Source organism: Erythrolamprus reginae, chromosome 8 (genome assembly GCF_031021105.1).
Source record: "Erythrolamprus reginae isolate rEryReg1 chromosome 8, rEryReg1.hap1, whole genome shotgun sequence".
Lineage (NCBI taxonomy): Eukaryota > Metazoa > Chordata > Lepidosauria > Squamata > Dipsadidae > Erythrolamprus > Erythrolamprus reginae.
In genome coordinates this window covers 26,426,286-26,441,030 of record NC_091957.1, presented here as the reverse complement: position 1 = coordinate 26,441,030, position 14,745 = coordinate 26,426,286, and the positions used below count along the sequence as shown (strand labels likewise).

Sequence of the window (14,745 nt, the reverse complement as noted above, 5' to 3'; positions counted from 1 at the left end):
TATAGTATCCCGATGTGGTCAAAATTCAGAGGTGTGGCCACTGACTCCTATTTATGACTGTTGCAGTGTCACATAATCCTGTTTTGCGACCTTCTGACAAACACAGTTGGGGAACCAGATTTGCTTAACAACCGTGCGACTAGGTTAACAACTGCAATGATTCACTTAACAACCGTGGCAAGGGAGGTCATGAAATGGAGCAAGACAGACTTAAACTCTTTCACCTCGCAAGGGAAAATCCACTGGGGGGGTCATACGTCGTGGACTGCCTGAATTCAGACTTAAGTAAGGCTTGCAACCAGGTTTCTGAACCCGTCCGTTTAATGTTTTAAGCGCGATTAGCTATTAACATGATTTGTTAATATTGTTAGTATTTAACAGCAGCTCCTGGGTTAGACCCCCACAGGATGCCGTTATTAAACAGCAGTGGCAATGTTCAAACCTGAGTTCAAGTTTGGATTGTATGTTTATGTTTATTCACACCACACTAAATCAAAGTTTGCACCACTGAGCTGCCTCATCATCCCCAGTAAAGAAGGGAAGGGAGGGGAGGGGAAGGGGACGGAAGAGAAGAGGACTTTTATCACACTTGGTCAATAAAATTCTATTCTATTCTATTCTATTCTATTTTATCCTATTTCTACACTACCCTACCCTATCTCTACTCTACACTATTCTACTCTACCGTATCTCTACTGTACTCTACTCTATATTCATATTTATTATTCTGTTTTATACCACTGCTATACATTTGGTTCTACTTTATTTATTTGTTTGTTTGTTTGTTTATTTATTTCATTTCATTTATTTAATTTGACTTCTATGCCACCCAATCCCGAAGGACTCAGGGCAGCTTACAACAATATAAAAATTACAAATAACAGCAGCAATAAGAAAGAAATCAAGGAAAAAAATTAATTTCTAAAATTGTAATTAAAACTAAAGTCAATTCAATTGCATAGACTCTAATCATTCAAACCAATTCAAACCAATACTAATCATTCAGACCAATACTTTATGGTATCTGCTAGATGTCATATTTAGCAATAAGTGTATAAAGAGAATACATGTAGGAATAGGATGGCATTCCCATAACGACGGTAGAATCGGAAGCACTTGCGCAAAGATATTTATGGATATTTGGAAGAGCACCTGTCAAGTTCCTTTTTGTGTTTTACACATATACACAAACATGTACACATACACACACACACTTCGAAATACCCTTCCCCTAGGCACCCAAAACTTAATTCAAAGGGATTTTACGGTCTTATTTTTATACTGTTTTAGAAATTGTGATTATTGTTAGCCCGGACTACTGTTGGAATGGGGTGGCATATAAATTTAAAGAATAAATTAATAAATAAATAAATTCATCTAGCTGAATGCTAATTCTGCAATGAATCTCCACCCTTTGAGACACAAAAAGGACCTTAAAGCAAATCTACTGGTCTTTTCTATTCTGTCTTTAAGAAAAGTAAAACAATGACTGTTAACTAGCTATGCATTGCCAGACAAAGGCTGTGACCACCAATCGCTTCTGTTGCGTGGATTTGGCACACTGGGACGACCATTCCTTATACAGGAAGTCTTCGACTTACAACGGTTCACTTAATGACTGTTCAAAGTTACGACGGACTGGAAAAAAGGGACTTATGACTGTTTCCCACATTTACAACCGCTGCAGCATCGCCATGGTTATGTGATCTAAATTCCGACAGGCAGCAACTGACTCGTATTTATGACGGTTGCCTTGTGTGACCTTCAGACAAAGCAGACTCCATGGAGAAGCCAGATTCATTTAACAACCAACCGTGCTATTAACTTACCCACTGCGGTGATTCACTTAAGGGCGGCAAGAAAGGTCATAAAATGGAGCAGAACTCCCTTAACTCCCTTAATGACAGAAATTGTTGGGATCCACTGAGGTTTTAAATCGAGGAGTACCTGGTGAGTTTAATAGCAGACTCTACCTTTTATGAGCCGGGGTGGCACAGTGGGTAGAGTACAGCACTGCAGGCACTAAAGCTGTCTGTAGTTCTGCAGGTCAGCGGTTCAAATCTCATCACCGGCTGAAGGTTGACTCAGCCTTCCATCCTTCCGAGGTGGGTAAAATGAGGACCCGGATTGTGGGGCAATAGGCTGGCTCTGTTAAAAAGTGCTATTGCTAACATGATGTAAGCTGCCCTGAGTCTAAGGAGAAGAAAGAAGAGAATATTTTGTGGATGCTAAAGTGGGTAATTTCTCCTTTACTGAAGAGGTGAGTCCAAGGAAGCAATTTGGGATCTCTTAAAGCTATCCATCCTGTAGAAAGTCCCTGCCAAGGATATACCCGTACAAATCTAAATAATAATAATAATAATAATAATAATAATAATAATAATAATAATAATAAACCCCAATCTGGTGGAATGGTGTGGAGTGGAGTGGAGTGGAATAGAATAGAATAGAATAGAATAGAATGACAGAGTTGGAAGGGACCTTGAAGGTCTTCTAGTCCAACCCCCTGCTTAGGCAGAAACCCTACACTACTTCAGACAAATGGTTATCCAACATCTTAAAAACTTCCAGTGTCGGAGCATTCACAACTTCTAGAGGCAAGCTGTTCCACGATTAATTGTCCTCACTGTCAGGAAATTTCTCTTAGTTCTAAGTTGCTTCTCTCCTTGTTTAGTTTCCACCCGTTGCTTCTTGTTCTACCCCTCAGGTGCTTTGGTGAATAGGTTGACTCCCTCTTCTTTGTGGCAGCCCCTGAGATATTGGAACACTGCTATCATGTCTCCCCTGGTCCCTTCTTTTCATTAAACTAGCCATGTCCAGTTCCTGCAACCGTTCTTCATATGTTTGAGCCTCCAGTCCCCTAATCATCTTTGTTGCTCTTTCTCTGCACTCTTTCTAGAGTCTCAACATCCTTTTTGCATCGTGGTGACCAAAACTGAATGCAGTATTCAAAGTATAGCCTCACCAAGGCCTTATAATGTGGTATTAACACTCCACGTGATCTTGATTCTATCCTTCTGTTAATGCAGCCTAGAACTGTGTTGGCTTTTCTGGCAGCTGCTGCACAGCTGGCTCATATTTAAATGGTTGTCCATTAGGACTCCAAGATCCCCTCTCACAGTTACTACTGTTGAGCAAGGTACAACATATACTGTACCTGTGCATTTTGTTTTCCTCACCTAAACGATAAATTTAGTATGGTAAATTTACGGTATAATGTATAATACAGTATATGGTATAATGTATAGTATGGTATAATGGTAAATGGATGCCTTTCGTTTGTTCCCACCCAATTCCAAGATGGAATTTTTTCACTCTCCAGGGTGGTTATATATAAATCGTTCCTTCTTCGAGCCCAAGCAGTTTGTGCTGATCTCAGAAACTTCTCTTGTGTCTGCCTGACATTTGGATGCTGTATACACGCTGCCTGTTGACCTTGCAAACCTGGCATCATGGCTCGGGTTTCTACCTAGAATTAGCTTTTGATTCTACAAAACTGGGGTGGGTGGGGTGGTATTTGAAGGCATGGGAAGTTATTTTCCCCAGTTTATAATAACAACAACAAGAGAGTTGGAAGGGACCTTGGAGGTCTTCTAGTCCAACCCTCTGCTTGGGCAGGAAACCCTACACTACTTCAGACAGATGGTTACCCAACATCTTCTTAAAATCTTCCAGTGTTGGAGCATTCACAAGTTCTGGAGGCAAGCTGTTCCACTGATTAATTGATCTAACTCTCAGGAAATTCCTCCTGAGTTCTAAGTTGCTTTTCTCCTTGTTTAGTTTCCACCCATTGCTTCCTTGTTCTACCCTCAGGTGCTTTGGAGAATAGCTTGACTCTTCTTTGTGGCAACCCCTGAGACATTGGAAGACTGCTAGTTTAAAAAAGGGGAGATTTAAGTGGAAGGAAAAGAGACCAAAAAATAAAGCACATTTGTAGAAGCGTAGAAACTTGGGCGCGAGGGGAAGAGTGGCCAATGGCTTTGCCAGAAAGATGCCCTTTGCCCTGGGCACAGCCAAGGCAGCTCCGTCCACTTACCCCACAGCTTGGACCTCCGTCTTGCTGGGGAGGCTAGCTTGACCTGGCAAGAAAGAGCAGCATGATGTGGCTTAGAAATCCAGCCCCCTTTCTGGTCTCCTCTGGGCGGAGGTTGCAGAGAAGGTGCCTGGTTAAGTCCCCCCTCTTTTGCCGTTCGGTGGTGCCTCCATGGCTCAGACGGAGCAGGATCTGGGCCTCCTCCTCCTCGGTGGAGCTGCACCAACGGGTCCTCCTCGGCCGAGGAGGGGAGGGGAGCCAGCATAGAGCTCTCTTCTGCTGCCCACCCCTCGTGCGCTCTCCGTCAATCGCAGGCCGGCCATGGGTTGACGGAGCATCCAATGGTAGCCTTGCCTGCCTCTCTCTCTCCGGCCCCAGCAGCCCTTTGGCCGGCTGAGCGAGGAGGAGGAGGAGGAGGGCAGCAGCAGCACCAACAGCAGCAGGGACCCAGACGAATGTCAGTCACACGTCACACGCAGAGGATGGGAGGATTCCTCCCTCGTTTCCTTCTGTCCCTTCCTCTCTCTTTCTCCCTCATCCTTGCTTTCTCCTTCCTTCCTTCCTTCCTTCCTTCTTTCTCTTTCCCCTTTGTCCTCTTTCTTTCTTTCTTTTCCTTCATCCTTCCTTACTCTCTTTCTTTTGCTCTCTTCCTTCATTCCTTTTTCTTCCCCCAATTCCTTCCTTCCTCTCATCCTTCCATTTTCTTTCATTTTGCTTTTTTCCTTTTATTGTTCCTCTCTCCTTTCTCCTCGCTTGATCTTTCTTTCTTTCTTCCTCTTAGTTTTCCTTTACTTTTATCCTTTCTTTCTCCTTTTCTTCGGTCTCTTCCTTTATTCCTTTTCCCTTCCTTCCCTTCGTCCTCCCTTTCTTTCTTTTCTTTCTTTCTTTTTCTTTCTTTCTTCATCTTTCTTCTTTACCTCATCCTTTTGTTCTCTTTTCTTTCCCTCTTTTCCTTCCATCCTTCCTGTCTCTTTCTTTCCCATCCTTCATCCTTCTTTCTCTCCCCCTTTCTTCCAACTTTCTTTCCTTTCAATCTTCCTTCCTTTCTTCTTTGTTTTCTTCCCTTCCCTTCTTTTCCTTTCCCTTCCTTTCCTTCTGTTCATTCTCCCTTCCTTCTTCTTTCACTTACTTTTTCTTTCTCCATCTCCTTTCTCTCACCCTTCCTTCCTCTTTCTCTCTTCCTTACTTTCCTTTCTTTTCTTTCACCCTTCCTTCCTCTCTCCCTTCTGCCTCTTTCCTTCCACTTTCTCTTTCCTTTCTTTTATTGCCTTCCTCTTCATTTCATTTCATTTCCTTCTTTCTTCTATCTCCTTTCTTATTTTTCCCTTCCTTCCTTTCTTTCTCTCCCTTCCTTCCAGCTTCAATCGCCAGAACTGGTTGGAACCACAGAGTAACTCTTACAACTGCTCTTATTGATAACCTGAGGAGATTCTGACTCAGTTTCCCTCAATTTCATGACTTGGAAACTAGGAACCAGCCTAATAAAGATTCACAAATCCCAGCTATGAATTTATTACAGGTAGGTAAAGCAAAATATATAAAGATTCAGGGCAGATAAGCTTCAACCTGCAGCCCGTTTTAAAATAAATTAGGTTACATTTGATTTACAAAGAGGTAGCCATGCAGGATTTGGGGTATAAAATATAAGATATTTATTTTCCTTCCTTCCTCCCTCCCTCATTTATTCTCTTTTTTCCTTCCTCATTTCCTTCCATTTCCCCCCATCCCCTTTCCTGCCCCTATCGGGTTTTTCCCTCTTTCTTTTCCTTCCTTCTTTCCTCCCTCCCTGACTCTTTGTCTCTGTTATTTTCCTTCCTTCCCTCCTTCCTTCTTTCCTTTTCTTCCTCCCTTCTTTCCTCCCTCATTTATTCTTTTGTCTCTCCTCCTTCCCTTCCCTTTTTCCTTCCTTTTTCTCCTCCCCCCTTTCCTGCCCCTCTGACTTCCTCTTTTCTCTTTTCCTTCCTTCCTGTCTTTTTTTCTTCCTGCCTGCCTCTGTTCCTCTTTTCTTTCCTTCCTCACCTTTCCTTCTTTCCTCTCATTTGTCCTTCCTCCTTTCCTTCCTTTCCCCCCTTCCCTGCCCCTTTGGCTGTTCCTCTTTTCTCTCTCTTTTCCCTGCCTCTCTGTTTCTCTTTTCCTTCCTTCCTTCCTTCCTTCCTCCCTCCTTTCCCTACCTCCCTTCCCTCCCTCTCTTCCTTCCCAGCCTAATCAAGAACATCCTGCCGACTACGCCAGACTTACTTCCGAACAAACTCCTATCAAGATGGCTGATAAGGAATTTTTACTCATCGCAATTCAGACAGACACGGCTTCCATGTCCTGACACACTTTCCAGATTCCCTGCGCGTGGACAGACACCGCGAGCCAAGAAGGAAGTCTAATATTTATCGGCGAGATAAAACGCCCAGCTCTAAATGACATAATGACTTTCCATATACTGTATTCTTCTGAAGAAGTGCAAAACAGCTGCTGCTTTACGCAAGATTATTAATTCCTTGACTTCTTAGGAGTTTGGGAAGATTTTTAAATCTCGTGGAGATTTCTCTCATCTTGCAATTTTATTCATTTATTTACAAAATTTCTCATTGGCCCATCTCACCTAAGAGACTCTGGGTGGTTTTACAACAGCACAAACAATAGAAACACCTGAATACAGAGAGGCTTCAACTTACAAACACAAGCCCAGAATTTTATGTTGCTAAGCGAGGTACATTTGTTGAGTTTTGCCTCGTTTCTACGACCTTTCCCGTCACAGTTGTTAAAGTCAGTCACAAGGTTGTTAAGTGAATCTTGCTTCTCCATTGGCTTTGCTTGTGAGAAGGTCACAAAATATGACACGAAAACTGTCATAAATATGAGTCAGTTGCCAAGAAACCGAATTTTGATCACATGACTTATGGGGCAATGGTCATTAAGGGGGGAAAATTACCATAAGTCCCTTTTTCCGGCACCATTGAGACTTCAAATGTTCACTAAATAAACAGTCGTAAGGACTAACTTTAAAAGCACAGATATGCAATATGTCACAGAAGTGCGTACACTCCCTTACATTTTGTAAATATTTAAGCCTTTAAGCCTCTTTTCAGGTGACAATACTGAGGAAATGACACTTGGCTACAATGTAAAGTAGTGAGTATACAGCTTGTATAACAGCGTAAATGTACTGTCCCCTCAAAATAACTCAACACACAGCCATTAAGTTCTAAACTGCTATAACCTAAGTAATTTAATTTAATGTAATTTAATTTATTTGACTTTTATGCCCCCAATCCTGTAGGACTCAGGGCAGCTAACAACAGTACAAATATAAAAAAGAAGTCAAATATCAATAATAAACTATAAAAACCCCAATTATAAAACCCATATGCTAAAACTATAAACCCCCATTATAAAACCCCTAATCCAATCTATCAAACAACATACAGGAGTAAGTATACTCCTGCAACGACTTACCAGGAAAGACTTAATGAACCCAATCTGTATAGTCTGGAGGACATGATCAAAGCATTTAAATATGTTAAAGGGTTAAATAAGGTTCAGGAGGGAAGTGTTTTTAACAGGAAATTGAACACAAGAACAAGGGGGCACAATCCGAGGTTAGTTGGGGGAAAGATCAGAAGCAACGTGAGAAAATATTATTTTACTGAAAGAGTAGTAGATGCCTGGAACAAACTTCCAGCAGACGTGGTTGGTCAATCCACAGTCACTGAATTTAAACATGCCTGGGATAAACATACATATATCCTAAGATAAAATACAGGAAATAGTAGAAGGGCAGACTAGATGGACCATGAGGTCATTTTCTGCGGTCAGTCTTCTATGTTTAACTCACAATAGTTCCAAATAAAACTTCTAAGCTTTTCTGATGCTTCAAAACTATTTCCACCACCCTTTCCATCCATATAGGAGTATTATCAGCTGGTGTGATAAGATTATCTACAAATATCACCGCAGTACAGAATGAACTACCAACTTCAGAAAAGGACGTGTAACTTAAAAAAAACCCAACTCCAGTTCATCGTTATCTGTTAAGTGAAGAGATCAGCAGGGATTTCAGGAAATTTTCTGAGAGACCGGTTGGTTAATCCTAATCAAGGAGTGGATTAGGTGGGGGCCTCTGCTACCCCGTTTAGCACTTGGTTGGCGTGTTATGGATTATGTGTCCCTAAAGTTGTGTGTGAACATTAAGATGGAAGGGGGGCTCTGAAGGGTTTTATAAGATCAAACGAGAGGGAGCGATCACACAAGGATTGGCGCACCTTCTTGAACGCGGCGACTAATCTGATGTGTCGGCGGGAATAAAAAAAATCTGAGCTTCCATCTTTGAACACCCTAATCTCTTAATGGGCTTAAGGATTTAAACCAGATCGGTTTCGGTCCTTTTGCTGATTTAACTGCTACCAATTCCTGAAGGTTTTGGGTGGAAAAAGGAGGGATGACAAGCTTGAAAATAGACTCCTAGAACTTTCTAAAGCTTCGGCAAACTATCAAATTTGCTACATCAACTGGAGAATTAATTTGATGTTCCTTTTGGGAATGGATCCTTTCCATATGGCTCCTCTTCCTATTCCCTGCAGGCCCATGTGGTCTTTCATTTCTTAAGTTTAAAATTAAAAAAAAACAGACATAGAAGACACAGATGAAAAAACACACATTTGGGATATTTACATCCAGGGGTGGGTTACTGCCCGGACCGGGGGGGGGAATGCAGTGGGGTAGCGAAAATGGAGCTCCACCCCAGAACACCCAAATTGCACTGAAAGATGTTGAAAGAAAATGCAGGGCGTCCTGCATAAGCCACGCCCACAGTGTGGTAGTAAAAATTTTGGTAGCCCTTCAGTGTTTACATCCCAGTTTCTATCAAAAACTCAAACAGAGATACCGTGGTGCCTCTACTTACAAACTTAATTTGTTCTGTGAGCAGGTTTTTAAGTAGAAAAGTTTGTAAGAAGCATTTTCCCCATAGGAATCAATGTAAAAGCAAATAATGCGTGCGATTGGGGAAACCACAGGGAGGGTGGAGGCCCTGCTTCCTCCAAAGGAGATTCCTAGAGAGGTCCCACGGAGGCTTCTCCCCGCCTTTTCCGGCCATGTTTCCTCCCAGGAGATTCCTAGAGAGGCCCCATGGAGGCTTCTCCCTGCCTTTTCTGGTTACAGTTTCGGAGGCTCGGGTTTGTAAGTAGAAAATTATTCTTGAGAAGAGGCAAAAAAATCTTGAACACTGGTTCTTATTTAGAAAAGTTCATAAGTAGAGGCGTTCTTAGGCAGAGGTACCACTGTATATATACAGTGGCCTTTTTAAAGCCACTGTGGATTGTACAAACCATCATTTCAGGTTTGTACCCAACCCTGGTACAGTTCAGGGATGACCTAGCCTACTTAACCAAAAAGCTTCATTGAGGTGTAAGTTACACTAGTAGAATTTTTAATATTTAGGTTGTTTTTAAAGACAAAATAGGGACCTGTTTGTTTTAACTCAGTGGCTTTTGCTGACTTGGACAGTCTAATATTTCAACTTTTCAACTTGTTTCTTTTTCAATAGGACACCCTTAAAAAAAAATAAACAAGAAACATGCTTTTAAAGCAATTTAAGTCTAGGTGAATTCTAGGAATGGGAAGAATGGGTGAATTAGACCTGGAAAATCTATTAAAAATTGCTGGCGGAGGTAGCCTGGTCCCAGCTATTGTGTAAGTAAAGGTTACAGTGACACGAAAATGATCAACGATTGTGATTTCCTATTGTGTTTCTGATTCATCTTTCTGAATCAGCCCAACTGTGCATTCTCTAACCCCAGGTAGGAAACCATCTGGGCTTAATTCTGTAAAGCATTTCTTCTTTGGTTTTGAAAGCAGCTGTACAGATAGTCTTCAACTTACAGTGGTTTGTTTAGTGACCATTCAAAGTTACAACAGCACTTGAAAAAAGTGACTTAGTTTTTTTTTAACCTGACTGTTGCCAGGCACGTGATCAAAATTAACCACGGTCTCCGGACTGTGCAGAAATGAATAGACTGACTTTGAAAATGAAAATGAAAGACAAACAGGACTCTGATTATTATAAAATTTGGGGGAGGTTTTATGACTGGATCGAAAAGTAAATGTTTGAAATATGATGGGCATAATTATAGAGTTTGATATGGTTTAGACTGATGTAATGTAATTCTTTAATGTAAGGTGGGGAAAAGACTGTTGTATTTTTGAGGTTTTCTCTATTTGATAATATTATATAAGTTCTATAGAATGTTTTTTTAATCAAAGAAAATAAGCCTCCATTTAATGATTAATAGAAAAAGAATTTGTTAATATATGTTTTACTCTAAGCATGGTTTCAGTGTTTGTTCTTATGTATTGGTTTTTTTATTCTATGTTGGAGAAAAAATAAAATTTCTATTTGGGGAAAAAAAAAATTAACCATGATCTCACTTAGCAACAAAAATTGGGGCTCAATTATGAGTTGAGGAAAGCCTGCATTTTCCGCAAGCTATTTATTCATATTAACATGGCGGGAACAGTGGTGGTAGAGGCAAATGATAAAACGTGGCTGAGGACCTCGTTGTGCAAATGCATTGTCTCATCTGCTGATGCCACATCCACAAACGCGGGTCCACCTTATAAGGTGAGGTCATAGCTTACCTGTTGCAATCCCTACTTCTTTAACCAATGCTGCAGACGTGATGTGATATTAAAATATTTCTTTTTTGAAAAAGATTTTTAACACTCTCTTCACATACACATCAACACATGTACCTTGAATCACCTTTACACTACTTTACATTACTATCCAATAAACAATTACAATCCTAATCTTGCACCTTTTATAATCTTACTTGTCTGTTTTTGCATAATGCTTCCTATCACTCCCCTCTTTATACTTCCTTCTCTTTCCCCTACCTTCTTTTTCTTTCTCTCCCTCCTTCCTACTGCCCTCTTCTCCGTCCTCCCCATCTCTCCTTCCATCCTCATCCTCTTCTACACTTTTCCTTCTCCCCTTTTCTTCTCTACTTCCTCTTCCTCCCTCTTCTTCCATTCCTGAGTGAATTCATTTGCAATCCATCCTATAATTAACAGACAAATAACTCTTCCCCCAACTCACTTAATTTATGATATATCGCTTAAGCTTATATATTTTTTCTATAGCCTTATTTGTGTATATATTATTTTCTCCAGATATATTTTTATTGCTATCTTAATATTGCCTCCTTAAACTTTCACCTGGGTCAAACAACTTTAACTTTTCATTTTCCTCAACCTTATGTGGTGTTATCTATCTTCTACACATATTCATTTTCCATCCAATCATAATTTTTCCCCTAATGTGTTATAGTATTCTCAATCTCCTTTTTCTTTCATTGTCATTGTCAACAAATGTTTTTCTCCCAAATCTTAAATCCAAAGGCAGTTTTTGACCTTCTGTCTACAAAGTCTGCAATGCTTCTGAGCTGCACCTCTTTATAAAAAGGAAGTCATTGAGCTATTTTAATATCGACAACAATGATATTAAAATATTACAATTACTTCCTTTTTATAAAGAGGTGCAGCTCACAAGCATTGCAGACTTTGTAGACAGAAGGTCAAAAACTGCCTTTGGATCATTTGTTTTTCTGATTAAATCCTTGGGGAACTGATGTACTCGGAGCAGGCATAACCAGGCCAAATATAATATTGTTAGTTCAAATTTAGTGCAAGGCAACATATCTGATATTCAGGTTAACAATGACAGAAAGAAGACACCAAAGAGCAGCATTTAAAACTCTGCTTTTTGAATAGTATAGATAGTGTTTTTTCCTCCAATTCAAAAAGCAGAGTTTTAAATGCTGCTCTTTGAACTGGAGGAAAAAACACTCTGTCTATGCTCAGATTTTTTTTGCTGCCTGGGTATTCAGAAGGGAGGGGACATAAATCAGAGAATAGTTTATAAGTAAAACTTAAGTTTTAAGACGGACAAGAAAGAAATCTAGAGAAAGGAAGCTAAATTAAATCACACTCTTTCTAGAGTTTGCTTTTGACCCATGACTTCAAATCAAACATGTAAAAAATAAAAGAATTAATAAACCTGGTTGTTGACTTTGTACGTCCTCAAATGTTCTGGTTGACTTTGAGTAGTAGCTGCAGAGTCCTGGGTTTGTCGGCTGCCCTTCTCCACATCTGAGACCAAAATCGAGGCGAGGCAGGCAAAACTGCACAGACCTGTGGAAGAAACAACACAGGTGACTTCCCCTAAACCCTACCTTCACCTGTTGGGAGGAACTTGACTCAGCTGCCTTGGAGCCAAGATCCACCCTTTGCAAAGGAAGAACTCAAGTTTCATATACTGTATAGAGTTTTTGGCTCTGCAGGTCAATGTGACCCCCTTTGTGAAGAAAAAGTGGCTCGTGAGTGCCATCTAGTGGTCATTTGGAGTCCTGCTGCCCAGACGTTTTATTCATATGGCAATTATTTTTCATCTGATGTTTTTATTTTATTTGTTTTGTCACGTACGTATTGGTGGTATACAAAGATATAATATTTATATACATGATACTAGTAAAAGAGAAACATTAGGACAGTGGACGGAAGGCACTCTGGTGCACCTATGCACGCCCCTTACTGATCTCTAAGGAATCAGGTGAGGTCAACAGTGGATAGTATAAGGCAGGGGTAGGCAAAGTTGGCTCTTCTATGACACATGGACTTCAGCTCCCAGAATTCCTGAGCTAGCATGATTGGCTCAGGAATTCTGGGAGTTGAAGTCCACAAGCCATAGAAGAGCCAACTTTGCCTACCCCTGGTCTAAGGGTAAAGTTTTCGGGGTTAGGTGATGACACTACAGAATCTGGTAGTGAGTTCCATGCATCAACTACTCAGTTACTAAAGTTGTATTTCCTGCAGTCGAGTTTAGAGCAGTTTACTTTAAGTTTGTATCTGTTGTGAGCTCGTGAGTTTCTCCCCACCTTTTCTGGCCCTGTTCTTCCTAGGAGATTCCTAGGGAGGCCCCACGTAGGCTTCTCCCCACCTTTTCTGGCCCTGTTTCCTCCCAGGAGATTCCTAGAGAGGCCCCACAGAGGCTTTTCCCTGCCTTTTCTGGTTACAGTTTCAGAGGCTCAGGTTTATAAGTGGAAAATGGTTCTTGAGAAGAAGCAAAAAAATCTTGAACAGCCAGTTCTTATCTAGAAAAGTTCATAAGTAGAGGCACTCTTAGGTAGAGGTACCACTGCATTGTTCTGTTTTTTTGAAATTGTTGTAAGGCACCCTGAGTCCCATTGGGAGTGGGCGGCATAGAAGTTGAATTAATAAATAATAAATAAATAAATAAATAAACAAATAAATAAATAAATAAATAATAAATGAATAAATGCTTTCAAGAAAAAGTGGCTAGCGAGTGCCATCTAGTGCTCATTTGAAGTCCTGCCATCCAAACGTTTTATTCGTATTGCAATTATTTTTCATCGGACATTCTTTCGTGGTTTTTAAATGCTTCCAACTCCAAGCAGTCCCCGACTTTACGACTGCAAATGAGCCCCAAATTTCTGCTGCTGAGACGGTTTGCTAAATGAGTTTGGCCTCATTTTACGACCTTTTCTGGCAACAGTTGTTAAGTGAATCACTGCAGTTAAGTCACAAGGTTGTTAAGTGGATCTAGCTCCCCCCCCGGCTTTGCTTTTCTCAGGAAGTCACAAAAGGGGATCACGTGACCTCGGAACACTGCAACCGTCATAAATACCATTCAGTTGCCAAACGTCTGAATTTGGATCACATCACCATGAAGTTACTGGAGTGGTCGTAAGTTTTTTTCGGTGTTGTTATGGCTTTGACCACTCAGCAAATGAACGGTTGTAAGTCTGCCTGTACACGGCATTTTTTGGAATATGGTCTCAAGTTCAAGAGTTGCGGGGGTCTTGAGTTGAAGCCCACACCTCTTAAGCATTAGCAATAGCCCTTAGACTTCACAGCCCTCTCTAAATGGTTTACACAGTCAGCTTACCCCCCCCCCCCAGCAATCTTACAATCTTACTTAATTTAATTGACTTCTATGGGCTCATTTTACCCAACTTGGAAGGATGGAAGGATGAGTTAACCTTGAACCGGTCAGAATCGAACTGTTGGTAGTGGGTAGAGTTAGCCTGGAATACCTCATTCTAACCACAGGGAGGGAGGGAAGGAAGGGAGGGAGGGAGGAAGGAAAGGAGGAAAAGAGGAGCAAAGGGGGAAAGAAAAGAGTAAAGGAAGAAAGAAAGAAAGAAAGGAGGAAGGAAAGAAGGAAAAAAAGGAGGAAAGAAAGAAAGGGGGAAAGAAATGAGGAAGGAAAGAAAGAAAGGAGGAAGGAAAGAAGGAAAAAAAGGAGGAAAGAAAGAAAGGGGGAAAGAAATGAGGAAGGAAAGAATGGAAGAAGGAAAGAAAGAAAGGAAAAAAGAAAAAGAAAGAAAGTAGGAAAGAAAGGAAGAAAGGAAGAGAAAAAAAGAAAGAGAGAGAGAGAGGGAGGAAGGGAGGATTTTAGCACAATTAACTCCAGGTGCGGGATCCATAAAACAAGAAGCAAACAGCTCTCCTACTTCTGTTATCATCTGGAGCACCAATTACACAGACCTTGCCAGGATTATTAACCCTTCCCCTCCCTTACAAGAGGAGGATAGTCTCCACAAGGTCGCACCTGTTCAGAAACTGTGTAACCTCCACACACCCAGTGATTAACCAGGAGAGGAAAAGGAGGAAGGAAGGAAGGAAGGAAGGAAGGAAGA

The 14,745-nt window shown here is 41.0% G+C and overlaps 2 protein-coding genes across 6 annotated transcripts in view; one reads left to right on the top strand and one right to left on the bottom strand.

The window, feature by feature from the left end:
* The window catches only part of ARHGEF10L (Rho guanine nucleotide exchange factor 10 like), a 109,357-nt gene extending 97,091 nt beyond the window's left edge, over positions 1–12,266 (bottom strand). The window contains exon 1 of one of the 5 annotated variants that reach the window (XM_070759455.1): positions 12,084–12,266. Coding sequence is in view for 2 of the 5 variants with exons in the window: in XM_070759452.1 (XP_070615553.1) it covers positions 4,037–4,298 (262 nt within the window). In the remaining 3 variants the exon portion in view is untranslated. Of the gene's footprint in view, positions 1–4,036; positions 4,393–12,083 lie in introns of those variants that run through there. The other 4 variants (XM_070759456.1, XM_070759454.1, XM_070759452.1 and 1 more) reach the window with 4 other exon arrangements.
* LOC139171472 (uncharacterized) lies at positions 4,375–6,578 on the top strand. The gene is made up of 3 exons (XM_070759720.1): positions 4,375–4,380; positions 4,412–5,552; positions 6,234–6,578. Exons 1-2 carry the CDS (start codon positions 4,375–4,377, stop codon positions 5,447–5,449), a joined length of 1,044 nt encoding a protein of 347 aa, XP_070615821.1. The 3' UTR covers positions 5,450–5,552; positions 6,234–6,578.
* Positions 12,267–14,745: the final 2,479 nt, after the last annotated feature.